At 39.2% G+C, this 26104-nt stretch overlaps 1 protein-coding gene across 6 annotated transcripts in view; it reads left to right on the top strand.

Annotated features, from left to right (window-relative positions):
• LOC140738810 (plexin-B2-like) overlaps positions 1–26104 on the top strand; it is a 242601-nt gene that overhangs the window by 148072 nt on the left and 68425 nt on the right. For all 6 annotated transcript variants that reach the window (XM_073066680.1, XM_073066682.1, XM_073066679.1 and 3 more), the window contains 7 exons: positions 5557–5736; positions 17856–17975; positions 18320–18420; positions 20352–20478; positions 20934–21093; positions 23150–23270; positions 24170–24278. In XM_073066680.1, coding sequence (XP_072922781.1) covers positions 5557–5736; positions 17856–17975; positions 18320–18420; positions 20352–20478; positions 20934–21093; positions 23150–23270; positions 24170–24278 — 918 coding nt within the window. The remainder of the gene's footprint in view (positions 1–5556; positions 5737–17855; positions 17976–18319; positions 18421–20351; positions 20479–20933; positions 21094–23149; positions 23271–24169; positions 24279–26104) is intronic.

The following is a 26104-nucleotide window of genomic DNA, read 5'->3' as shown; positions in this document are numbered from 1 at the left end:
CAAGGCTTACCTATAGCCCTCTACTTTTCTAAGCTCCATGTACCTATCCAAAAGTCTCTTAAAAGACCCTATCGTATCTGCCTCCACCACTATTGCCAGCAGCCTATTCCACACACTCACCACTCTCTGAGTAAAAAATTTACCCCTGACATCACCTCTATACCTACTTCCCAGCACCTTAAACCTGTGTCCTCTTGTGTTAGCCATTTCAGCCCTGGGAAAAAGCCTCTGACTATCCACAAGATCAATGCCTCTCATCATCTTATACACCCCTATCAGGTCACCTCTCATCCTCTGTCGCTCCAAGGAGAAAAGGCTGAGTTCACTCAACCTATTCTCATAAGGCATGCTCCCCAATCCAGGCAACATCCTTGTAAATCTTCTCTGCTCCCTTTCTATGGCTTCCACATCCTTCCTGTAGTGAGACGACCAGAACTGAGCACAGTACTCCAAGTGGAGTCTGACCAGGGTCCTATATAGCTGCAACATTACTTCTTGGCTCCTAAATTCATTAATAATATTAGTATTATATGTATTATTATCATTAATGAATTTATTGCATGTCATTTGCAAAAGGGACTTTGCCTGATCAAGGAGGAGAATAAGCATAAAAAAGCAGAGTTCAGCAGAATCTCTGGTAGAATTGTGCATAAGGTCATTGGGGACATTTATGAAAATAGACATTATAAAGGCATGGAGAGAGAATGTTGCTCTTTTCTGAAAGACTATAAGACAATAAGACATAGAAGCAGGATTAGGCCACCTGGCCCATTGTGCCTGCTCCACCATTCTAACATGGTTGCGTTATTATCTCCCTTAACCCCTTCTCTTGCCTTCTCTCAGTAACCTTTGATGCCTTTTCCAAATAAGAACCTGTCAACCACCTCTTTAAGTATACTCAATGGCTGTCTCTACAGTCATCCGTGCAATGACTTTCACAGACTCCCCACCCACTGGCTAAAGAAATTCTTCGTGATCTGTCAAACAAGAGAAAATCTGCAGATGCTGGAAATCTGTGCAACACACACAAAATGCTGGAGGAACTCAGCAGGCCAGGCAGCATCTATGGAAGTACAGAGTCGACTGTACTTCCTAAGAAGGTTGGCGTCATTCAATGTCTGTAGTGAGATGCTGAAGATGTTCTATAGGTCAGTTGTGGAGAGCGCCCTCTTCTTTGTGGTGGCGTGTTGGGGAGGAAGCATTAAGAAGAGGGACGCCTCACGTCTTAATAAGCTGGTAAGGAAGGCGGGCTCTGTCGTGGGCAAAGTACTGGAGAGTTTAACATTGGTAGCTGAGCGAAGGGCGCTGAGTAGGCTACGGTCAATTATGGATAACTCTGAACATCCTCTACATAGCACCATCCAGAGACAGAAGCAGTTTCAGCGACAGGTTACTATCGATACAATGCTCCTCAGACAGGATGAAGAGGTCAATACTCCCCAATGCCATTAGGCTTTACAATTCTACCGCCAGGACTTAAGAACTTTTTAAAAGCTATTATTAATGCTTTTTGAGATAGTGATTTAGATGCATATCATATTTTTTACTGAGTTAAGTATTGTATGTAATTAGTTTTGCTACAACAAGTGTATGGGACATTGGAAAAAAAAAAAGTTGAATTTCCCCATGGGGATGAATAAAGTATCTATCTATCTATCTATCTAAAAGAGTACTGTCAATGTCTCAGGCTGTGAAACCCTTTGGCAGGACTGCCTGGCCTGCTGAGTTCCTCCAGCATATTGTGTGTCTTTCTCCTCATCTCTGTTGTAAAGGAGATGTCCTTGTATTCTGAGGCTGTGCCCTCTGGTCCTAGACTCTCCCACTGCAGAAAGCATCCTCTCCATTTCCACTCTTTGAGTATTCAATAGGTCTCACTGAGATCTCGCTGAAAGAAGAAGATTGAATTATATTTGAAAGATGTAATTTGATTTAAAGAAAAGGGGTCGGTTTATTTGGTATTAATTGGCTTATTTGAAAGAAAGAGAGAAAAACAATCGTGTTGCTGTGTTGTTTTGTTCTCTTGAATCCCTTTCCTCCCCTCACCCTCCAAGTCTTTTGTCACCGATTTTATTGTGCATGCATCTTCAAAGACACTGTTGCAAGGAAGGTGCTGATGCTGTGTTGCAGTAGCTGTTTTAGATAAACAACTCAACTGCATGCAAGATGCTTTTCTCTGCATTCATGGGCTCGGTCGTAAGAATCTGATATATGGCTAATTTCTTTCTGCAGCTTACACAATGAAGAAAAATTATATTCAAATGTGCAGTTAATATACTCCGAGGCAAAAATAAATGAAACTCTTTAAATTAAAGATAGTACTTGAGATATTTGATATTGACGTTATAACTGCTTTACGAACTCAGCATCTTTAAGGGTTATGACAGTTTGATATGTCTAAATGCTATTCGATGATGAACCTGCAAGGTAATATGAGGGCACAAACAAGAGAGAATCAGCAGATGCTGGAAATCCAAGCAACACACACAAAGTGCTGGAGGAACTCAGCAGGCCAGGCAGCACAAATAGGGGGAAAAAAGTAGTCAATGTTTCCGGCTGAGACTGGCAGTCCTACCAAAGGGTCTCAGCGTGAAACGTCCACTACTTTTTTCTAAAGATGCTGCCTGACCTGCTGAACTCCCCCAGCATTTTGCGTGTGTTGCCAGGTAATATCAAGGCTCTGTTTGCAGCTTGGAATTAAATAATGCCAGACAGACAGACATACTTTATTGATCCTGAGGGAAATTGGGTTTCATTACAGCCGCACCAAGAATAGTGAAGAAATATAGCAATATAAAACCATAAATAATTAAATAATAATAAGTTAATCAAGCCAAGTGGAAATAAGTCCAGTACCAGCCTATTGGCTCAGGGTGTCTGACACTCCGAGGGAGGAGTTGTAAAGTTTGATGGCCACAGGTAGGAATGACTTCCTATGCTGCTCAGTGTTACATCTCGGTGGAATGAGTGTCTGGCTGAATGTACTCCTGTGCCTAACCAGTACATGCTTTTATTGCAAAGAAATTGGACTGCAACGAGAAGTAAATCCTGCTGATGTTTTACACGGCTGTTATGAGCTCAAATGTGGAGGGCTAGGTGCTGTCTGAACCCAAAGAACAATGTATTTCTGATGAAGGTGATGCAGTGTAGATTCACTGATAAGATTCTTCGAGTGATGTGTATGGCTAGGGTTGGATCTCACTAAAGATTAGAAGAGATAATCTCAACAAGACATAAAATTCTGAGTGAGGCTGCTGGCTAGAGATGTTAAAAGCAAGTCTCAGGATACCGGGTCGGGTTCTTAGAGATGAAGAGGATCCTTTTCATTAATGATTTGTAAACCATTAGAATTTATCCTAGAGGATACTCGGTCACTGATTATATCCAAGACTCAGAATAATTGTTGGATGCTGAAGGATTCAAACTGTATAGGGATCAGGCAGGAAGGTGGATCATGGAATGGATCAGCCCTGATCTTTCTGAATGAAGGAGTTGGCTTAAGGGACCACATGATCTATTGCTACCTCTATTTTTAATATTCGTGTTATGTGAACTATGGTATTTGCAAGCTGTGACTGCTGAGTTCTCTGGATGATCGGAGGTGTGCTGGGTTTGTTTGATGAAAAGAGATTAACATTTAGTATGAGAAGTCTGTTCAGGCTAATCAATTTCATCAATAAAGCTTTAGCTGTAACCATTCAGCTGCATCAAAACATCCATCTTTTTCCAAAGATTCCAGAATTTATGACTTATTCATTTTGCTGCATGTATTCATCATTTCTTCCAAGGAACTTGGGCACCTATTCCTCATTTGCCATTTGATCCTTGGATCTGGGATATGTCAGACCTTAAGACAATGTTACAGAGTAAAGTTGTCTCTTATCAGCCATCTCTTCCTGTGCTCAGGGAAGTATGAGTCTCTGAATTCTTTCCTCAACTAAGTCAGGATTCTCATTCTCAAATTGAGGGGAAAAATCCACAATCAAGAAGTAAATGGCAGAAAGTTGACAAACAAAGTTTCACCAAATTATATAGCAGGAAGATTGTCAGGTTATACACTTTGGATGTAAAAATACCAAACAGCACAACACTAAAGCGGTAAGACGACGTCAAGAGAATTTTGTTCTCCACGTACATTATAAACCAGCTGATCAAAAAAAAACTGCATGTTGATTTGAGTGATATTACTATTTTGAGATCATTTTAACCAGTGTAAATTTATACCACGGTATAGATTGGAAGCATCAGGTAATTGTAATTAAGTTATGTAACATGTAACTAAGTTAATGGAACTGGCTTGCAGCTACAAGACCTACTTCTTACCTATGTTCGGAAATTGAGTATTGAAGTTGTACTTCTGGAACCCTTTGCAAAGTCCTTACGAATCCATAAAAATACTGAGTGTTCAGCCAACTTTAAATGTGGTATGCTGGATTGGAAAATGTTCAGCAATATTTCGTCATGATGGATGAAGAGTCTTGGCTGTGATTGATGGTGCTGAATTAATTTATTTCCTGAGCTGTCATAATTAAGATACGCTGTCACTAAGCTGGTTACATAAAATGAATTAGCAAAGTGGAGACTGGCCCTTCCCATTTTGGTGCTGAAATCCGGAACATTAGGCAGAAATTCCATGAGATATTGTTACAGTGATATTGCAACTTTGAGGCTGTACTGCTCAGCTTGATCCAAGTTATGGGATCAGATGGTTTATTTAAATAAGAAGTGAGTGTATGCTTGTTCGGGTAATATTATCCCATTCCAGCCACATGTGAGGAGAAAATAGATCTGTTTTTATGCACTGAACTCCAGTGCTGTGTTTTCCGATGGCACGTTTTTCTTAAGAGTGAGGTTAAGGGTGAAAGGTGAAATATTTAAGAGGAGCTTGAGATGGGGCTACTTCAATCCAGAGTGTGGAACGAGCTGCTAGCAGAAGTGGTGGATGTCGGTTCGATTGTAACCTTTAAGAGAATTTAGGTAAGTACATGGATGGGAAGTCTAGACTCCAGGTACAGGTCGATAGGTTTGGTACAGATCAGGTGTGCTGAATGGCTTGTTTCTGTGCATATTTGGGTCAAATGTCAAAAGCAGATAATATAGACTGTGTAAATATTGGGAACATCAGGCATCAGAAATGCTGAGAAATGGTATTGAAAGTGAAATTACAGTACTACAGTGGTTCATTAAAGGTAGAGTATTGGTTAGATATCCATGGCTATTGTGACTTTAGGCATCAGAGCATCATTGATACACTGGGGCCAAATGTAAGCATCTAGTTTGAAGTATGCTGAGTGTTTAGTGTGATGTTCTCTAACTTCTGCTCAACAGAGATGGTTCTGATTGGTTAGTTACAGTTCACAAAATTCAAACACATTGTGACCTAGAATGATATTTACTGTGCTCTCTAAGTTGCAATGCTCTTCAAGAAGCCAGCTAAAATAAATAGTAAATAATTTTATGGTATTTTTTATGACTGGTATGAAAGAATATTTCTATTTATTCCCCTTCATTTATGAAAATTAGATTTAACTTTTATTCTGTTGTTTATTGTTGCACCAGAATCAAGTAGCGGGATATCCTTGCAGCGGTGAACATCTCCCATATCCCATCGCAAGTAGCAAGGGTATTTTCGCTAAACCACAGAAAGAATATAACACCAATTTATCAGCGATAGCTGTGACCGTGGAGAATAGCAATACAATTGTCTTTTTGGGCAGCACAGTTGGAAAAATTCACAAGGTAAGATTTATGATGAAACTTTCTTTTGTTCAATCAAAAATAAAGATACATGCGTTGTATAACTTGGACTACTGGTTTGTAAGCTTAAAATGAAAGCAGAATCGGTTCTTTATGCTTCGAGTAACATTAATTTGGCTGGGGTAATGATTAGTTTTGGTTTTATTAGATGGAAAAAGATTAAGATAATTTGAAAATACAGCAATTTCATCAAAGATTAATTGTCAATAATGCACACTAGCTACCAAAGTTGTATCTAAGTCAGGAACCTTACAGCTTGTGGTGTAGAAAGGAAAGACTATTGATTTCTTGAGTATGAACCTGAACCTGATTGTGGTTAGACCAAACACACAACAGAGCTTGGGGAACTGGACTGGCCTCTAATGATCAGATATAGAGAAGCATTCATATGTGATGTTGAATTCATGGTTGATATATATACAAGGATCTTCAAGGTGAGGTGCATATGAAACTGCTTGGTAGCGACAACATTCCAGCGAAGCCGTGTGAGAAAGTGTTGGACCTCCCGAAAAAGAAAATAAAAGCAAAACAAAGAAATTTTATTTATCTAAATGTCCCCGGTAAACTCAACATAAGATATCCGTCTTTAATTAGTTTGGAGGAGCTGCTGTTAAGTAAGAATTTTGAGAATAGAGAGGAGTGAGTGATTGCCTTTGCAATTGAGCATAGTGCATGGTCTGGAGGGGATTAGCAGGGTGCTGGTTATTCTTTTTACCTGTTACCTTTATGTCTTTTTAAGCAGTAAGGGCCAAAGGTCTGGGATTTATAGTTGAAGATGCCTTTGCACATCTGTTACATTACATTTTGTAGGCAGTATGTGCAGCAGTCAAAGAATACATATGGTAAGGGTTGGGAGGGAACACTAGGGCAGGAGTTGTGGATAACTGACAGTCAGTCTTGTTTCTTTTCTCTGAATGGAACTGAGACTGGAATATCGTCGGAGCTGGTTCCCCCAGGTCACTGAAGGGCATTCCATCACACCTTTCACATGCATGGCTATTGAAAAGGCTTTGACATTTGGAGATAACCCGCTTGCCACAGAAGAACCGGTGACCTGTCTTGTAGCCTCCAGGATCATGCAGAAAATAAAGAATTCATTTGCTTTTTTAAGGCAATGTAGGGGAAAATCATAAGCCAAGACTCAGGAGGAAACTTCTCTTTTTTTAACTTTAAAAAGCAGGGGAGTTTATTATAGTCTCCCCTGTAAGAGTGACTGATAACTATAAATCATTTAGTTTGAATATTTCTACTCACTTAACATAAGTCTGAATTTTGATAAGGTTTTACAGTATGCAGACCTGGACTGTTTCATCATCTGAAGATGTACAAATCAAAAAGCATTGATAAAGTAAATACTGTTCTGCATATATATCGGAACTCTAAATGATTTTTTAATTAAAGGACTAGCAATTAATTCAAGGAAATGCCCTTGTTCTAAAAACATGGCAAAGACATTGTTCAAACTATACAGTGGCATGCAAAAGTTAGGGCACCCCTGGTCAAAATTTCTGTTACTGTGAATAGCTAAGTGAGTAGAAGATGAACTGATCTCCAAAAGTCATAAAGTTAAAGATGAAACATTCTTTTTAACATTTTAAGCAAGATTAGTGTATTATTTTTGTTTTGTACAATTTTAGAGTGGGAAAAAAAGAAAGGAGCACCATGCAAAGGTTTGGGCACCCCAAGAGAGTTTGAGCTCTTACATAACTTTTACCAAGGTCTCAGACTTTAATTAGCTTGTTAGGGCTATGGCTTGTTCACAGTCATCGTTAGGAAAGGCCAGGTGATGCAAATTTCAAAGCTTTATAAATACCTTGACTCCTCAAACCTTGTCCCAACAATCAGCAGCCATGGGCTCCTCTAAGCAGCTGCCTAGCACTCTGAAAATTGAAAGAAATGATGCCCACAAAGCAGGAGAAGGCTATAAGAAGATAGCAAAGCATTTTCAGGAAGCTGCTTCCTCAGTTAGTAATGTAATTAACGATGGAGGTCAAGTTGAGGTTTGGAAGACCAAGAAAACTTTCCAAGAGAACTGCTCATAGGATTGCTAGAAAGGCAAATCAAAACCCCCGTTTGACTGCAAAAGGCCTTCAGGGAAGATTTAGCAGGCTCTGGAGTGGTGGTGCACTGTTCTACTGTGCAGTGACACCTGCACAAATATGACCTTCATGGAAGAGTCATCAGAAGAAAACCTTTCCTGTGTCCTCACCACAAAATTCAGCGTCAGAAGTCTGCAAAGGAACATCTAAACAAACCTGATGCATTTTGGAAACAAGTCCTGTGGACTGATGAAGTTAAAATAGAACTTTTTGGCTGCAATGAGCAAAGGTACGTTTGGAGAAAAAAGGGTGCAGAATTTCATGAAAAGAACACCTCTCCAACTGTTAAGCACAGGGGTGGATTGATCATGCTTTAGGCTTTGGGCAGCCAGTGGCATGGGGAACATTTCATTGGTAGAGGGAAGAATGAATTCAATTAAATACCAGCAAATTCTGGAAGCAAACATCACACCATCTATAAAAAAAGCTGAAGATGAAAAGAGGATGGCTTCTACAACAGGATAATGATCCTAAACACACCTCAGAATCCACAATGGACTACCTCAAGAGACGCAAGCTGAAGGTTTTGCCATGGCCCTCACAGTCCCCCGACCTAAACATCATCGAAAATCTGTGGATAGACCTCAAAAGAGCAGTGCATGCAAGACGGTCCATGAATCTCACAGAACTAGAAGCCTTTTGCAAGGAAGAATGGGCTAAAATCCCCCAAACAAGAATTGAAAGACTCTTAGCTGGCTACAGAAAGCGTTTACAAACTGTGATACTTGCCAAAGGGGGCGTTACTAAGTACTGGCTGTGCAGGGTGCCCAAACTTTTGCTCCGGGCCCTTTTCCTTTTTTATTATTTTAAAACTGTAAAAGGTGGAAATAAAAAAAAGTAATCTTGCTTAAAATATTAAAGGAATGTGTCATCTTTATGCCTTTTTGGAAATCAGGTCATCTTTTACTCGCTTAGCTATTCACAGTAACAGAAATTTTGAGCAGGGGTGCCCGAGCTTTTGCATGTCACTGTGTATCAGCCTCTCTACATGCCCTATGCAAGCGACTGAATGGTGAAAGTGAAATTATTAACCAGTTCAAAACAATTTGGGAAACAAAGCAACTTCCCTCTGGTAGAGTGACTTTTGAAAATGGCTGTAAGTCACAGATGTTTCGTTTTAATTCAGACCACAAACTTAAAGCAAGGCTCATAAAAACGTTGAAAGGAACCAGAGTCCAAAATAAACAGAACTCAGCTCAACGAAATGGAGAATGAAAAGTGATGCAGAAACTGGGGTTCATTTCTTACCATCGCCAGATCTGATAATAGTCATCAAAAACTCAAGTCTTGGTGACAGCTCCATAGTGCATACCAGGCTAGTCTACCGTGAACAAAACCTCTGGTATTTCAGTCGGTTTTCCTGATTGACAGTGAACAAATTCCTGAGCCAGTCCTACAACTGTAGTTTCAGTAAGGAAGGATGACATTTGCATCACTTGTAACAAATATGGTAGAGTAGAGGACAATCTTTTTCAGTAACCTTATTTGCATAGATTATAATGTTGACAGTTTGAGTAAAAACTGTTTACTTAAGAATGCTTTCAGGGATGAGATGCTTCAAAATCAGTGTTCCTTACATTCTTGCATAAGATTGTTCTGACCTGGGTGTAATTGCATGATTAGGAACAGAATGTGTTTGGTTTTAAGGTAGATTTATATTAAGTGGCTCTGAACTACTCTGACAGTCGATGCTCTATGTCAGAGATGCTGGCAATCAAAAGAAAACACTTTAATGATTGCCATAGAAAAGTGCTCAGACAAGGGGGGGAAAGATGAAAGTACATTTGGTTGTAACGGTTAGGCATAGAACAGAACTACACAGGAATCAGCCATCAACACACAGTGTTGTGTTGAACTAATTAAAAAGTTAATTAAATGCCTAATATTGCTGCCTACGCATGGTCAATATTTCTCTATTCTCTGTACATTCATATACCCACTGCCTTCATAGTGCATGTGTACAGAGCTTATTAGGGAGTTAAGCACCTCAAAAATTACCTGAACTGTAAGCTTTCTTCAAGGTTTTTGATAATAAAAACTTGTGAAACCATTAGAAAGATAAGTAAAACATGTTAAATTCAATACAGAAAGATTGCGCACCTGAATATACTAATAGGTTGAGCACCCCTTATCCAAATTCCAAAAGGTGCTGGGAGGATTTCCAGGCAATGTGCAAGTTGCTGTGCACCACAGTGGGTCTGCAATTTGACCTCACATACATAATGAACAGAAGTGATTGAAAAACAGAAAAACACTGCAGAAAGTGAAAAAATTAAGATGGTAATTTTGTACTGAAAGAGTGTTGGAATCAGCGTCGGACTGAACATTAGCCGCATTATGGTATGCTGATCATGAAACAAACAAAGATCTATCGGAACAAACTGAAATTGAAAGTAGTTGTATATGTTCAGCAGGCTAGTTGCAGAAATTTAAGAAAAGGCACAGCATTAAATTTTTAAAGATTTGTCGTGATAAAGCGTCTGCTGATTACAAAGCAGCAGAGAAATTCATTGATGAGTTTGCCAAGATCATCGCTGATGAAAATGTGACACACTGAATGGCTGCATCAGTACATACGTGTGATGAATCGGGTGTAAGACAGTCTCCTTCCCAGTAAACTCAGAGTTGAAAATGATGGCAGCCCCAAGCTGTCTCATTATATATTCCGAAATCCAAAAAACTCCATAGTCTGAAACACGTCTGGCCCCAAGCGTTTTAGATAAAAGTGCTCAACTTGCATTATTGATTATTCTCACAACCAGTGTTAACCAAGGTAGCACACATAAGTAACATTCCATAACTATTAGTGTAGACCAGAGTGAACTTGTGGCGCAAGATTGCTTAATACTGATAAATGATGAGCATAATACTTCCTTCAAAGTATGCCTACTAAATGTTTACCAATATTAAGAAAGCTTAAGAATCAGATAAAATGGTGCTGGTGAAGTACGGCGACGACTTACTGGCACCACCATTTTATCTGATTCTTAAGCTTTCTTAATATAGGGCAGTTGCGGCGTGGTGTGTATGGGCGGATCCGAGGTGGTGGAACCTGAGCCCGAGAGCGGGGAGCAAGCCAGTGCTTGGCCGTTGCAGGAGCAGACTTGGAGACGATCCCCAGAGTGCCAGGCTGGATTCCTTGAGAGCATATCGAAATGGCAGGGCCTGGGCCCAAGAGTGAGGAATGACCTGCTGTTTGGCTGATTTAAACACCAGACCAGATTGAAAAGCTCAGGGTTTGAAGGCCAGAGGAGAGGATGGGTCGTGTTTGCTCATCTCTGCGCTGAACCTGCAACTTACATCTAATGGCCTCCTGGATCCCATATGACTGGCTTTGTGGCTGTTGACTCACCTTTGTGAACTTCTGTTCTGAATGATTTTTGCTTAAGGTTATTGTCTGCACAACTTGTATTTTTTTTCCCTGCACTTTGGGTGTATAAAGGTTTTTTTTATTGAGTCTATTGGGTTTCTTTATCTTGTGGCTGCCTGTAAGGAGATGAATCTGAAGGTTGTATATAGTACACATACTTTGATAATAAATGTACTTTGAAATTCACTGTTTCAAGGGCAAATAAAGAGTGAATGGAGATGGATGCCTTTCTGCCGTGTTTGCTTCAAGTTGGAATCCAAATTACCTGTGCAGAAATTATGTAAAAGGCAGCTTATGTACAAGAAGTGATCTTCATACAAAACAAAACATGCCTCTAGAGGCCAGAAAACCTATCTACAGTACATGCAGCTCTTGTATTTGCCTCCTGTACTACACAGGCACTGGATTCCAGGCGCCACCATTCCTTATGTAAAAACAAAAAAAAACACTAGTCAAACACGTCTCCTTTGAAGTTTGTCCCTCTCGCCTTAAATGCATGCCTTTCAGTTTCAGACATTCCAACAATGGAAGAAATATACTGGCTGACTACTGTGTCTGTCCTTCCCATAATCTTTTATATTCCTACCAGATCTCTCCAGAGCCTTTGCCACTCCAGAGAAAACAGCCCAAGTTTGTCCAACCTCTTCTTATTACACATACCTTCTCATCTAGCTGGCATCGCGTTAAAACTCTTTGCACCCTCTTCCTCTAATGGGGCAATGAAAACTGAAGACAATACTTCAGATGCAGCCTAACTAGAGTTCTATAAAACTGCAACGTAACTTTCTCACTCCTGAACTCACTAGCTCGATTAATAAAGCATGCCATAAGCCATTCTTACCCCCTTATCAACCTGTGCGGATAATGGGCTTGAACTCCAAGATCCCTCTGTACATCAACACTGTTAAAGGTTTTGCCATCAACTATGTACAAATCCTTTACACTTGATCTCCCAATATGGTTCGGCAATGGGTAGTCAAAATTGCCCAATGTATCTCCAGCACCAGCCTACCCACCATCAAGGACATATATACAGAAAGGTGCTGGAAAAGGGCCAGTGACAACATGAAGGATCCCACACACCCTGCTCATGGACTGTTTGTCCCACTCCCTTCAGGGAGGAGGCTACGTAGCATCCATGCCAGGACCACCAGATTCAAAAGCAGTTAGTTTCCCCAAGCAGTATGGCTGATCAGCACCTCCATCCACCAAACCAGCCCTCCACAACCCCACCACCATTCTTTATCATCTCCTGCCAGAGTCTCCTTGTGTGCAGGTGGTCCTGTATCTAGCATCACTTTATGGACATACACAAGATAGCTTATATACATAGATTGACTGTATTTATATTTGTAATGTTCTTTTATTATCATTTGCTTTATATTATTTTGTGTTTTTTTTTTTCTACGCTGCATCAGATCCAGAGTAACAATTATTTTGTTCTCCTTTATACTTGTGTACGGGAAATAACATTAAATGATCTTGAACATTGAACCTCACGCTTGGCTGGATTAAATTTGATCTGTCATTTCTTAACCACTACCCTCTACTTTCCCTGTGCAAGCAAATTCCAAATCCAAACAATTAAGTAGCATTGATCTTAATCTTCTGGGTAAGCCTAACATGGGGACCTTTTCAAACATCTTACCTAAATCTATGCCGACAACATACAAAGCATAAGCTTCATCAACCACCTTGGTCACTTCCTCAAAAATAAACTCGTTAATAAGACACACTTTGCCCCACACAAAGCCATGCTGATTGTCCATAATTACGACGTGGGTTTTCAAATGTTGTGCCCAATTGCTTCCCTAACACAGCCGTGAGACTCACCAGTTGATGATTTCCAGGACTGGAGCTGTTTCCTTTCTTGAACAACAGAACAACATTAACTACTCACCACTCCTCCAGGGCCTTGCCTGTGGCTAGAAAACATAAAAGTACTTTGGTCAAGGTCTCAGCAATCTCATCTCTTGTCTCTCTCAATAACCTAGGATATATTCAATCAGGTCCCCGTGGACTTATCCAACTTGACGTTCTTCAAGAAACTCAATTCCTTTACATTTAATCTCACAATGCGCTGGAACATTACCATTAATTTTCCTGTCCACCACATCTTTCCACTTTGTAAATGCAGATATGAGGGATTCATTTAGGACCTTGCCCATATCCTTCACTTCTAACCATATGTTCTCTCCTTTATTGTTGAGTGGAATGTACAGAATTTCTTGAAATTTCTTTCATTCTACCTTGCAAGGACCTTTCATGGCCCCTCCTGGCTCTCCGAATTCCCTTCTTGAGTTCTCTTTACAATCCTCAAGAGCTCAGATTTTAGTCTTCTAAACCTTAGATACACTTACTTTTTCTTCCTGACCATCTTCACTACCTCTCTCATTATCCAAGGTTCCCTCATCTTGCCAGTCTTGTCCTTCCTTCTTACTAGAACATACCTGTTCTGTACTCTGTGCACTTTGACTTTAAGGACCGTCCTCATGTCAGATGTAGACTTGCCCAAAAATAGCTGTTTCTAAATTATTCTCCCTAGTTCCTGCCTAGACCATTATTAATAGAAGGACAATGTAACATTAAAGGTAATATAGCCGAATTATATCCTTCAGTGCGGCTGGAGGAAGAGGAAGTTTCAAAACTGTCCTCTGATGGAAGGATATTTGGGAAACTTGGTGCATAATGGTTATAAATGGTCAGAGGCCTACCTGATCAAAAGGTTAGCAATCCTTTTTTGTTTCATTTGTCACCAACATTCTTCCAGGATCTTTGAAAGAAGTAGTTAGTGCGGGTATGCAAGCTTCAGATGATCATAGATTTTGAGAGTTCTTTCAAGGTGAGTAATTTGAAATTTGAAAGAAGTTTCACTAAGTTTTAGGAAGACATTAAAGGTGCATTTGCACAGCATACAATAATTACATTTTATCAAAAGTAGAAATAACCTCGCGATAGACTGGCGTCCTATCTGGTTGGGGGGGTGGGGGGGGGTGAGTCTCGTACTCTCAGTCGCTTCACTCCACGGAAACCGGCATAAGCACTGGCCTGATGAGCCTATAAGGCTCGGGACAGGACTTTAACTTTAAATGTAGAAATATTAATCAGAGAACAAGACACCTAGTCACATAAATAGATTGCTTTAATTGATGGTAAGTACAATTAAAGCCGAAAAAGAAATATACTTAATTGGTATTTTTTTTGGAAAAAGCTGAAAAATATCCTGGGGTGTCATGGTATGTTGTATGAGTTGAAATGTGCATTGATGTATTTGTTTAATAGAATCAAGCTTATTCAAATTATGCATTTATTATTCAAAAGACTATATTATATCAGTATTTTCATATTTGACTGAACTTGAATTGTTCAGATTTTGCTGAACTGAATTGTTAAATGTAGTAAATTAATTTGGCAGGGGAATGGGAAGCAGAGAGATAGTGCTGAGGATGAGGTAGTTGGTTTACAAAGGTAATGGGTAATGAGGTTCCTAGCAAGGAGTGGCTGATAATAGGGCAAAATTACATTGCAGCTCATCCTGTTGACTGCAAAAGGCGGACAAGATCAAAAAGAGTGAGTACGGCACCCTTGTTATATTTGGAAACATGCAGTATATGGAATAAGGTAGATGAACTTCTGTAGCACAGTTTACAGATTGACATGTATGATGTTGTGGGCACTGTTAATCATGGTTGAAAGAAAATTATAGCTGGGAGTGTAACATCCAAGGATACACATTGTATCAAAAGGACAGGCAGGAAGGCAGAGGGTGTGGTATGTCTGTGTTGATTAAAAAAAATGGAATCACCTCATTGGAAAGAGGTGACATGGAGTTGGAATCATTGCGAATAGAACTAAGGAACTGCAAGGGTAGAATAGACCCTGATGGGTGTTGTATGCAGCCCCTCAAACAGGGGTAAAGGTGTGGCCTATAAATTTCAATGGGAGATGGAAAATGCATAACAAAAGGGCAATGTTACAATAGTCACTGGGGATTTCAATATGAGGGTAGATTGGGAAAATCAGGTTGGTCCTGGATCCCAAGATGGGCAATTTCTGGAATGCCTACAGGATGGCTTTTTAGAGCAACTGGCTTGTATTGAGCCCACTAGGAAATTAGCTGTTCTGGATTGGGTGTTGTGCAATGAACCAGAATTGATTAGAGAGCTTTAGGTAAAAGAACCCTTGAGGGCAAGTGATCATAACATTCACCCTGAAATTTGAGAAGGAGAAGCTAAAGTCAGATGTGTCAGTATTACAGTGGAATAAAGGGAATTACGGCAGCATGAGAGCAGTTGGCCAGAATGATTGGAAAAGAACCCTGGCAGGGATACCTGCACAGCAGCAATGGCTGGAATTTCTGGAAGCAATTCAGAAGGTACAGGATATATACATCCCAAAGAGGAAGGAATGTTCTAAAGGGAAGACAACACACCTGTGACTAACTAGAGAAGTCAAAGCTAACATGAAAGCCAAAGTGAGGGCATATTAATAAAGCAAAAGTTAGTAAGAAATTAGAGGATTGGGAAGCTTTTGAGAGCCAACCAAAAGCAACTCAAAAAAAGTTATTAAGAAGGTAAAGATGGAATATGAAAGTAAGCTAGCCAATAATATTAAAGAGGATACCGAAAGTTTCTTAAGGTACACAACATGTACAAGAGGGGCGAGACTGGATATTGGCCACTGAAATATGATGCTGGAGAGGTAGTAATGGGGACAAGGAAATGGTGGATGAACTTAATAAGTATTCTGCATCAGTCTTCATGCTGTATGGTGGAAGTTCCAGGTGTCAGGGGTCCTGAAGTGTGTGAATTTATCATAACTAGGAAGAAGATTCTTGGAAAACTAAAAAGTCTGAAGGTAGATAAGTCACCTGGACCAGGTGGTGTACACCCCAGAGTTCTAAAGGAGGTGGCTAAAGAGATTGTGGAGGCATGATCTTTCAAGAATCACTAGATTCTGCAATAGTTCTGGAAGACTGTAAAATTTCAAATGTCACCCCACTCTTTAAGAAGGGAGAGAGGCAGAAGAAAGGAAACTATAGGCCTGTTAGTCTGACCTCAGTAGTTGGGAAGACATTGCAGTCAATTATTAAGGATGAGGTCTCAGGCAGATGATAAAATAGGTAGTAGTCAGCATGGTTTCCTCAAGGCAAATCTTACCTGACAAATTTGTTGGAATTCTTTGAAGAAATAACAAGAAATAACAAAGGAGAATTAGTTGATGTTGTGTATTTGGATTTTCAGAAGGCCTTTGACAAGATGCCACACATAAGGCTGCTTAACAAGTTAAGAGCCATGGTATTACTAACATGGATAAAGCACTGGCTAATTCACAAGAGGCCAAGAATGGGAATAAAGGGAGCCTTTTCTGGTTGGCTGCTGTTGACTAGTGGTGTTCTTTAGGGGTCTGTGTGGGGACTGATTTTTTCTATGATAAATATCAATGATTTGGATGATAGAATTGATGGCTTTGTTGCAAAGTTTGCAGATGATATGAAGGTAGGTGGAGGGTTAGATAGCTTTGAGCAAGTAGAGAGGCTACAGAACGACTTATACAGGTTAGGAGAACGGGCAAAGAAATGGCAGATGGAATACAGTGTCGGTAGTGTATGGCAATGCACTTTGGGAGAAGAAATGAAAGATTTGACTATTTTGTAAATGCAGAGAAAATACAAAAAATAGCTGAGGTGCAAATTGATTTGGTAGTCCTCGTGCAGGATTCCCTAAAGGTTAGTTTGCAGGTTGAGCCTGTAGTGAAGAAGGCAAATGCAATGTTAGTATTCATTTCAAGAAGACTAGAATATAAAAGCAAGGATGTAATGTTGAGGCTTTATAAGGCACTTCTGAGGCCTCACTTGGAGTACTGTGCGCAGTTTTAGGCCCCTTATCTTAGAAAGGATGTACTGAAACTGGAGAGGGTTCAAAGAAGGTTTATGAAAATAATTCTAGGATTGAATAGCTTGTCATCTGAAGAGTATTTGATGGCTCTGGGCCTGTATCCACTAGAATTCAGAAGAATGAGGGGTGACCTCATTGAAACCTATTGAATGGTGAAAGGCCTTGATAGAGTGGACATGGAGAGGATGTTTCTTATGGTGGGACGGTCTAAGACCAGAGGACATAGCCTCAGAAGAGAGGGGTATCCTTTCAGAATGGAGATGAGGACAAATTTCTTCAGCCAGTGAGTGGTGAAGCTGTGGAATTCGTTGCTACTAGTGGCTGTGGGGGCCAAGTCTTTATGTATATTTAAGGAAAAGGTTGATAGATTCTTGATTAGTCAGAGCATGAAGGGGTACAGGGAGAAGGTAAGGAATTTGGGGCTGAGGGGAAAAGTAGATAAGTTATTATGGAAAGGTGGAGCAGACTCGATAGGCCAAATGTCTGCTCCTATGTGTTATGGTCTTATTAACAGTTGAAACCTGAATGGAATGTTTACAAAAATATATATAGTCCCAAAGTTTGTAGAGCAAATTAGAAATTTATTTTAAATTCAAGACAGGTGTTTTTCTAAAATTTGGTGTTCTCAAAATTTAGAAGCAACTTGTATGTTTGTGCTATTCATTCAGCAATTATATTGGAATTATGTATTGCATTGTTTCATGTACAGCAGTGACAATGTTCACTATTCAACAGGTATTTTTGCATATAAAAGCAGAAGAATATCAAACTATTCATATGAGTTCAAGCCCAGTGAATAGTGACCTTGTTTTCGATGCAAAAAGAGATCACCTGTATGTCATGACAGATAAAGAGGTAATTTATTCTGTGAATTAATTATATCCAATTTACTGTACCAAATGTTAGACTGAAAGGTAAGCATCGAACATTGTATTTCATGGTATTGATTCTTCTGTCAAAGCACATATGCGGTTAAAATTCAGTTCACTAAAAGATAGCCAACTTTTAAAATATGTAACCTGAAGCTGTTGCTGACTTTTTGGACGTGTATCTTTTGTGAAATAGACTGGAATAATGCTACAGGATGTCTTGTTGCTGCAGATTTACTTTACAGACAATATTCTGTTTAATGACTTCAATTTCTGTACTTTAAAATGAGCAAGGCTTCATTTTTATTTTGTTAAAAACTCGTCTTTCAGGTCACCCGCCTTCCTGTACAGGAATGCACCAACCACACAACTTGTGATCTTTGCATTGCGTCCAATGATCCTTACTGTGGGTGGTGTGCAGCTGAAGGAATGTAAGTGCCGCCGATCTTGATGCTTTTGGGGGGGGTGATGCTGTCAGCTGTGGTTAATCTATGACCCAGACCTTCTAGTGAGACTGTGGAAGCAGTTGGAAGTAATTAATTGAGATCAAATCGCTTTCTCTCATGAAGGCCAAGCACCTGAATGAAATGGCTCATTTTACTCTAATTACAAGTAATAAAATATTAGATGACAGCTGCTGAGAAAACCGATAAATTTCATTTGGCACATGAGGTTACTGAATTGTTATATGCAAGATGAAAGCTACTCAGAAAATTTTAACTAAGACTGTAAGCTTTTAAGTTCTGCTTCAACAACTCATGGCTGAATAACACACCCTTTGCTACTACAAAATATTTTCTCAAGATTTTCCCCCACCCCCAATCCTTCTTTATTTGCGTTCCTTCTGACAGAGTTGCGTTTGAAACATTAATTCATCTATCCAGATGCTAATCACGTGTATATCCTAGGACTACTTTTGTTTCAGTTGGTTTATTTTGCATTTTTGAAGGGTTTCGTTGGATCATCTTTCTTGCTGATTGTTTCCTGCACAGGCATGTGTGTAAATATTCTTCCCATCTTCTGCCTTGGCTGAGGTTGATTTTACATTTTAAAGTTATAATTAAACAGCCTTGTATCCACATTATTATCTGCACAACATTTCAGATATTCTGCCCCTCCTAATTCAGCCCTTCTCGGTGACTGAATGGGCTGTGAGGCCGTGGTCAATCTTACTGTGGTATGTCTGAAGCACCAGTAGTTCTGTGTCCAGTAGATTATTTGCCTTGCATTTTTTAATTGTTGAGGTAAGACAAATTTAACAAACTGAAAACAAACATGTAAACTATTACCAGCATGTTTGCAGTTTCTTGTATTAAAATTGAAACAAATTCCATTCTTTGTTTAGAACCTCAATAGTACAGTATTCAAAGTTACTTTCTTTACAGAAGTTGCTGTCAACATAGTGCTTCTTTATTAAATTTATACCAGCTTCCTACAAATCTATTAATAATGTTTGCACAGATTGGTATTGAAGTGTTTATTTATTCAAATAATTTCAGAATGCCTTGGATGCCAGAATCATGTACAGTTATTTAAACATCAGATTAATTTTTTTAAATGGGGCGAGAAGTACCAAGGGAGAGGAAATTAAAAGTGATAAATTGGATGTAATGATTAGATGCATAGCAGAGAGCACCATGGAATATCGATGAAGAAGTTAGAGGAGAAATTGCTTTTTTGGTTTTGTCCAGGTCTTAATGTAAGTCTGAGTCTTGATTTCAGCATGGCGAAACTGTTGGGATGGCAGAGTTTGTAGTTCAGCCCAGCAAATGGTATTTTCATTCATGAATCAGTGTATTGAGAACAAGAGTGGGGCACTTGTCTCATCAAGCCTGCTCTGCCATTTAATAAAATCATGGATAATCTGATTTCAGCCTCAGATCCATAAACAGTGTCTACCTACAGCAGACTTTAATAGCCTCATGTATCAAGAATCTGCGCCCGCCTTGAACAAAATATCAAACTCATTTTTCACCAGCCTTTGAGGAAAAGAGTTGTAAAGTGTCCCAGACTGCTCAGAAAAAAAACTATCTCATATTTGTCTTAAATGGATGACTCCTTACTTACAGAGACCCCAATTATAGATTCTTCCACAAGAAGAAAGATCCTTTCCACAATCTACCTTGTCGGATCTCTTGTGAATTCCAATCACAACCCATCTCCGTCTTCTAAACTCTAGTGGACACAACCTTAGCTTATCCCATTCCAGGTATTAGTCCAGTAAGTTTCCCTGAACACTCTTAAATAAGAAGACCAGGGCACAATATGGTATCTCCAGCAATCTTGCCCTGTGTAACTGAAATTCTGAATATGTTGAGACCAGTAATTTCAGATGTACCAACGCTTTTAACATGTTTATCAGTTGCTCAAGGAAGTCGCACTGTCCCAAAGGTGATGAAAAAGACCATTGGCTGTGGAGTTTGAACAATAGCTGTGTGGCAGTAATTAGTGCCATTCCTCAGAGTATGAGTCGAAATGCTCAAGGCCCGGTAAGCATCATTACTTGTAGTTCAAAGTTTTAATGTTAGATAATGTCCTGGAGGTAATGACTAATTTTATGATCCTGTTTGTGTGATTAAGTTCTTAAACATTCTAGTTGTAATATTTCTCAAGAAATTCTAAGAGTGCTTGATAATTGTCCATTGTCCCTGGTAATTGCTTCAGTTTTTCATGATAACTGCATTAAGTTGTTCCAGAAAATAATGTGCCAATAAAAATTACATTTTTAAACAAATACATTTATTCTGACCATTCTGTTGGACAGAGTTGTAATTTCTTCAAAGAACTGTATCAAGTTCTTGCATCTTGGGACTTTGTAAAGTGGTTTGCAGTTACAACCAGTATTATCTTTAAATAAAACTTGAGGCATCTGTTCTGATTGTTGTGTATTCAGATCACGTCAATTTACAAACCATGCAACATAATTCTGTATCTTTTTAATCAGGTACAACTGAACATTGACCCTTTCCCTGCTCTGACAAGCAATGACAAGATTGAGTGTATTTTTGGTGGTGTTAACAGTGCTGTAATAAACTACACAGAAGGGTCTGTTACTTGTCAATCTCCTCCTGTGGGTAGTATCAATCCTACACCTCCGGGTCAAGGTGAGTTCTCACACTGAAGGATACTTGTCGAAGGAGACTAAAAGTATACTTTGAACATTTGAATTCTGGATTTAAGTATGTTAAGAACATGTTGCCAAGACTGCTTTTTTAAAAAGTACCAATCATTATACTTAATGAAAATATAAAGAATTGTCTATAGCTATTGTACTTTGGATCAGTCACAGAAGAAAGGTCTTTGTTTTTAATTTACTTACATAATTAGGAAATACTTGTATCCTTGCAACCTAGTGACTCCAGGGGAACGAAGCTCAATAAAGATTGATGCTGCAGAACTACTAGAGTGTGTCTATCGTGCCTGCTTCACCACTCCTGTCAGAGGTCACCGTCAGATATTAGTGAACCATTGTTGCTTGTATATTGTTATAGTTTGGAGAGTTGACTTAATACAGGAAATCAGATTTAAATTAAGTGCAATAATAACATTGTGTATGATGACAGGAGAAATATATTGAAAACATTATTTATCACACAATTATTACCAGGGAGAGTTTGCAAGAGATACTGTAGTTAAGGTAACTGAGAGTATACTTAGGAAATTCACTCCTGATCATTACCTGAACTGGAGAAATAGATTAATATTTTGCTTGAGGGGCTACGTCGTTTTTATTTCTTTTCTGCATATCAAACTACATTCCGTTTGCAGCATTTTCAATCTGAATTTAATTGTTACTTTTTCGGATTCAGATTTATTTATCACATGTACATCAAAACATTGAAATAGATTGTTTGCGTTAGCAAACATCGTGACCAGGGATGTGCTGGGGACAGCTTGCAAGTGTAGCCACACATTCTGGAACCAATGCAGTATTCCCACAATGCTCAGCAGAACATAGCAACCAACAGCAGAACAAGACCCCTTTCTCCCTCTCTCCTGCCCACCTGCCCACATAGGCCTCCAGTCTCCAGGCTTCGGCTATTGGGCTTTGACTTCTAGACCTCTGATTGACAACCGGACTAACCAGTGACGGGACCCTGAATTCCAGGCTTGAATTCTGGGCGTGCCGACTCACATGGCCTTCCATTCCTGGGGACCTTGTACAGCCCGGCATCCACTATTGTCCTTTGACACTCGTCCACCTCACTGGCCCTTAAGCACAGAGTGGAGCCTGGACTGCAGTGGCCCTCATCCCCACATCTGCATCGCACATCTTCGAGCGTGGAGCGGAGGCCTCAATTCCGGACATCCTTTGTCGCCTGTCTATGTTGCTAGTCTTTGAGAGTGGAATGGAGATCTGACCTCTAACTGCTCCACATCACTCTCCCTAAACCATAAACTGACCCCCAACTCCCCTCCACCCCAAAACCATTCCTGTGGATTTTAAAATAAACTATTAGGTCTGAGCTATGATCTTGATAGAGACAGCAGCTTGGCGTTATCTTGAAAATATTCTTTATTGTTTCTAATGATGTACATAAAGTTTCTCAATTTTGGTTAATTCCTCAATGAGCGTGTGTATGGAGATAACGTGAAAGAACTTTCATGATATGAGAGGCATTGATCTTGTGGATAGCCTTAGGCTTTTTTCCCCAGGGCTGAGATGGCTACCACTGGGGCGGGGGTTAAGGTGCTTGGAAGTAGGTACAAGAGGGATGTCAGAGGTAAGTTTTTTCACACACAGAGTGGTGGGTGCGCGGAACGCACTGCTGGCGATGGTGGTAGAGGTGGATACGATAGGGTCTTTTAAGGGATTCTTAGATAGTTACACGGAGCTTAGAAAAATAGAGGGCTCCATGGTAGAGAAATTCTAGGCAGTTTCTAAAGTAGGTTACATGGTTGGCACAACATTTTGGGCCGAAGGGCTTGTAATGTGCTGTAGATTTATGTTCTAAATTTCTCAAGAAATTTTAGTCATTTAACTTTGAACTGAAGAGCACAGCTGGTGATAATGATTCCCTCTCTTGTAATACATGATACTATTCTTCTCTTCAACCTGAAATGCAAAACTGGAAATAGTTTTCATTACAACATACATGTTTTTTAAAATGTTGAGCATAAAGTAGAACTAAAATGGCATTAATATATTTTCCTCTGTAGATTATGCTGTTGTTCAAGTATATCTGCAGTATGTCAGTGGAAGAAAAAACGTATCTTTCACAAGGACAAGTTATTCATTTTATGATTGCAATGCTGCCATGAAGTTGTTTCCAAATATTCCGTGAGTACTTCCCCGTTCTAAAGTAATTGAGCACACTAGTTAAGATGTGTGTCATCACTTTAAAGCATTATTGTTTTATTCAACAGTGTGTTTTAGGGAATACTGGTTATTAATACTTACACAATAGATTGCTCTATGGCTGTATCAAAGTAAGCATTACGTAGGCAGAAATTCTGTGCTTTAAGAACATCATTTCTGAAGGTTATAAGGGAGGGGGAGGATGGAAAGGAATGAGGAAGTCTCATCAGTCCTTGAAGGAAAATAACTGAAAAATTCAGCTTGAGATTTGAAACCTCATACACAAGTCTGATTCCTTTAACGGTTAGATGGTAACTTACAGATTTCTTGCCTGTATTACTGTTACTGATTCAGACAAAGCTCTACTGTTAAAACATGAGATAACTAAATCCATCACATTCTTGTCAGTAAATGAAAGAAGATGTTTATTATAGAATGGTGCTTGGGCTCTATCTAAGAGCATGTTTTTGTCTTCAAATTTGTTTAATTTGGTATGCAATGTTCATAACTTTCCTTGTCTCCTAAGGAGGTTAAATATGCCCTCTTTCCGCTTATTTGGAGATTGCTGCCAGTGTCACCATTCACTGTTCATTATGTTCATTCATAATTTTTTTAAAGGAGAGAGTCAACCGCATTGTTGAAATTGGGGTTACGTCATTTCAGAGCAACTTCAACATATTTTCGCTATAATTTAATATTATTGTACCAATAAGCCAGTGACAATGTTTTGCCGAGAGATTATTTTCCATGAAATGTTGATCAATTTCATTTACTGTGTGGTGCTAATGAGATGTTTCACTTCAGGTTAGAAACAATAGTGTTAATCAGGGACTTGATAGTTGTTGAGAGTTAGTAATATACATGGCACATTTATTTTTTAGGTGCGGCTCCTGTGTAGGGAGCAATTGGACCTGTCATTGGGATATGGCTGAGAATATGTGCAAAGATGGCAGTGGAGAAGAGCAACCCAATATTGTTAAAAGTAAAATGGTGAGATTTGGCTTGTTGTCCAAACTGCAATAAACTCAAATGAAAACAAAAAAAAAAACGTGATTCAATAAAGAAATATTTCACCAATTGATAAAATATCCAGATCGAGCTACTATAGAGCAGCTATTTGCTTTTGGTGGACTGATACAATTAAAGAATAATAATTTCACATAGTTTTCATTATAAAAGCAAAAGTAGAACTTAATATTAGAAACACAAATAGAAGAAGTAAAACCTTTAAGGAAGGAACTGGATTGCATCCATGCTTCTTGATCTAATTAGTTCCCCTGACTTTAAATAAAGCAAGATTAAAAGCACTTTGGTCTTGCATATTTAACATATTTGACTTCCCATTTTTAATGCCATGGAAGCTTGCCTCACATTTGAACTATTTATGACACCATATTATTTAACTTAATTTGACCACTTAAAATGTAAAAATACACACTTGTATAGAAGATGGTTGCATGGAGTTGAATTCTTATTTCAAGGCATTCACCCGTTTTGATGAGAACTGGTGATCTTCAGCTTCATTGTAAAATAATTGCTTATATGTGAGCCAGAAAATGAGTGCTGAGGGTGAATTTTATCTTGAGAATAAAAATTACAAAGGTAATAAGAGGCAAGCCATGGTTTTCAGGATTCAATGATCTTGTGAACTTGTTGGTGCCCAGCTGAGTTCAACTTTTCTGCCTTTAATCAATATTGCTTTCATTTGGAGCTCAGTAAAGTCTGGAGTTTTGTGCTTGCTGTGGTAAGGACTAGTATATTTGCCCATCTGTCCTTCGTGCCCTGGGCTGGACTTTCTTTCCTGCCATTATGCCTTACCCAAAATGATAAAAACTGGAAGATGACCAGTGGCTCTTAAGAAATAAATGACATTGAGAGAGAATTACGCACTTAGCTGGGTGCTAGGGGAAGAACAAAATGGCTTGGCACTGCAGAAATTATGATTGTGTGAATGCCTGCAAGAAAATAAATCTCAGGGTAGTATCTGGTAACATGTACATCCTTTGATAATAGATTTACTTTGAACTTTTTGGAACCTTGGTTAGCAATCTCAAAAGGTTAGCTGGCAGCTGCTGAATGGTTTGAAAGGCAAATGGCTTATTGGCTCTTTTTACAAAGGTTGGAAGTTAGATGTCGGGAAGGTTTGTTGCAACCCTATGCAACAATCTATGACTGAGCGTCATAGGAAATCATCCCTGCCTGTGGCCATCAGACTTTACAACTTCTCCCTCGGAGTGTCAGACACCCTGAGCCAATAGGCTGGTCCTGGACTAATTTCCACTTGGCATCATTTACTTATTATTATTTAATTATTTATGGTTTTTATATTGCTATATTTCTACAGTATTCTTGGTGCGACTGTAACGAAACCCAATTTCCCTCGGGATCAATAAAGGATGTCTGTCTGTCTGTATAGGATACTGGGGTGTCCACTCTTGGAGTACCATGTACAGTTATAGTCCTTGTGTTTAAGCAAAGGATATGCTGGCATTAGAGGCTAATCCTGGACATGAGAGTTGTTATATCAAAAGCAAAATAAATTAGATCTTTTCCTTCATAGCAATGAATGGTGATCTTGTTGAATTATACAAGAGCTTTTGGGGGCACAGCTATTTAGATGTTTCCACAAGTTGGAGAGTAGCAACTAAATTACAGAATTAAGGGGATAGTTACCTAAGAAGGAGATGTTTGAGAATTTCTTGCAGAGGATGGTGAATCTTTGGGAATCTGTACTCCACGGTGTTGTGGAAGTCAGATCATTGGGTATATTTAAAGGAGAAATAGCTAAGTGACCAGGGAATTGGAGGCTTTGGGGA

Source organism: Hemitrygon akajei, chromosome 14 (genome assembly GCF_048418815.1).
Source record: "Hemitrygon akajei chromosome 14, sHemAka1.3, whole genome shotgun sequence".
NCBI classification, from domain to species: Eukaryota; Metazoa; Chordata; class Chondrichthyes; order Myliobatiformes; family Dasyatidae; genus Hemitrygon; species Hemitrygon akajei.
Note: the sequence above shows the minus strand (reverse complement) of the source record. Positions and strands in the feature narration are given on the sequence as shown.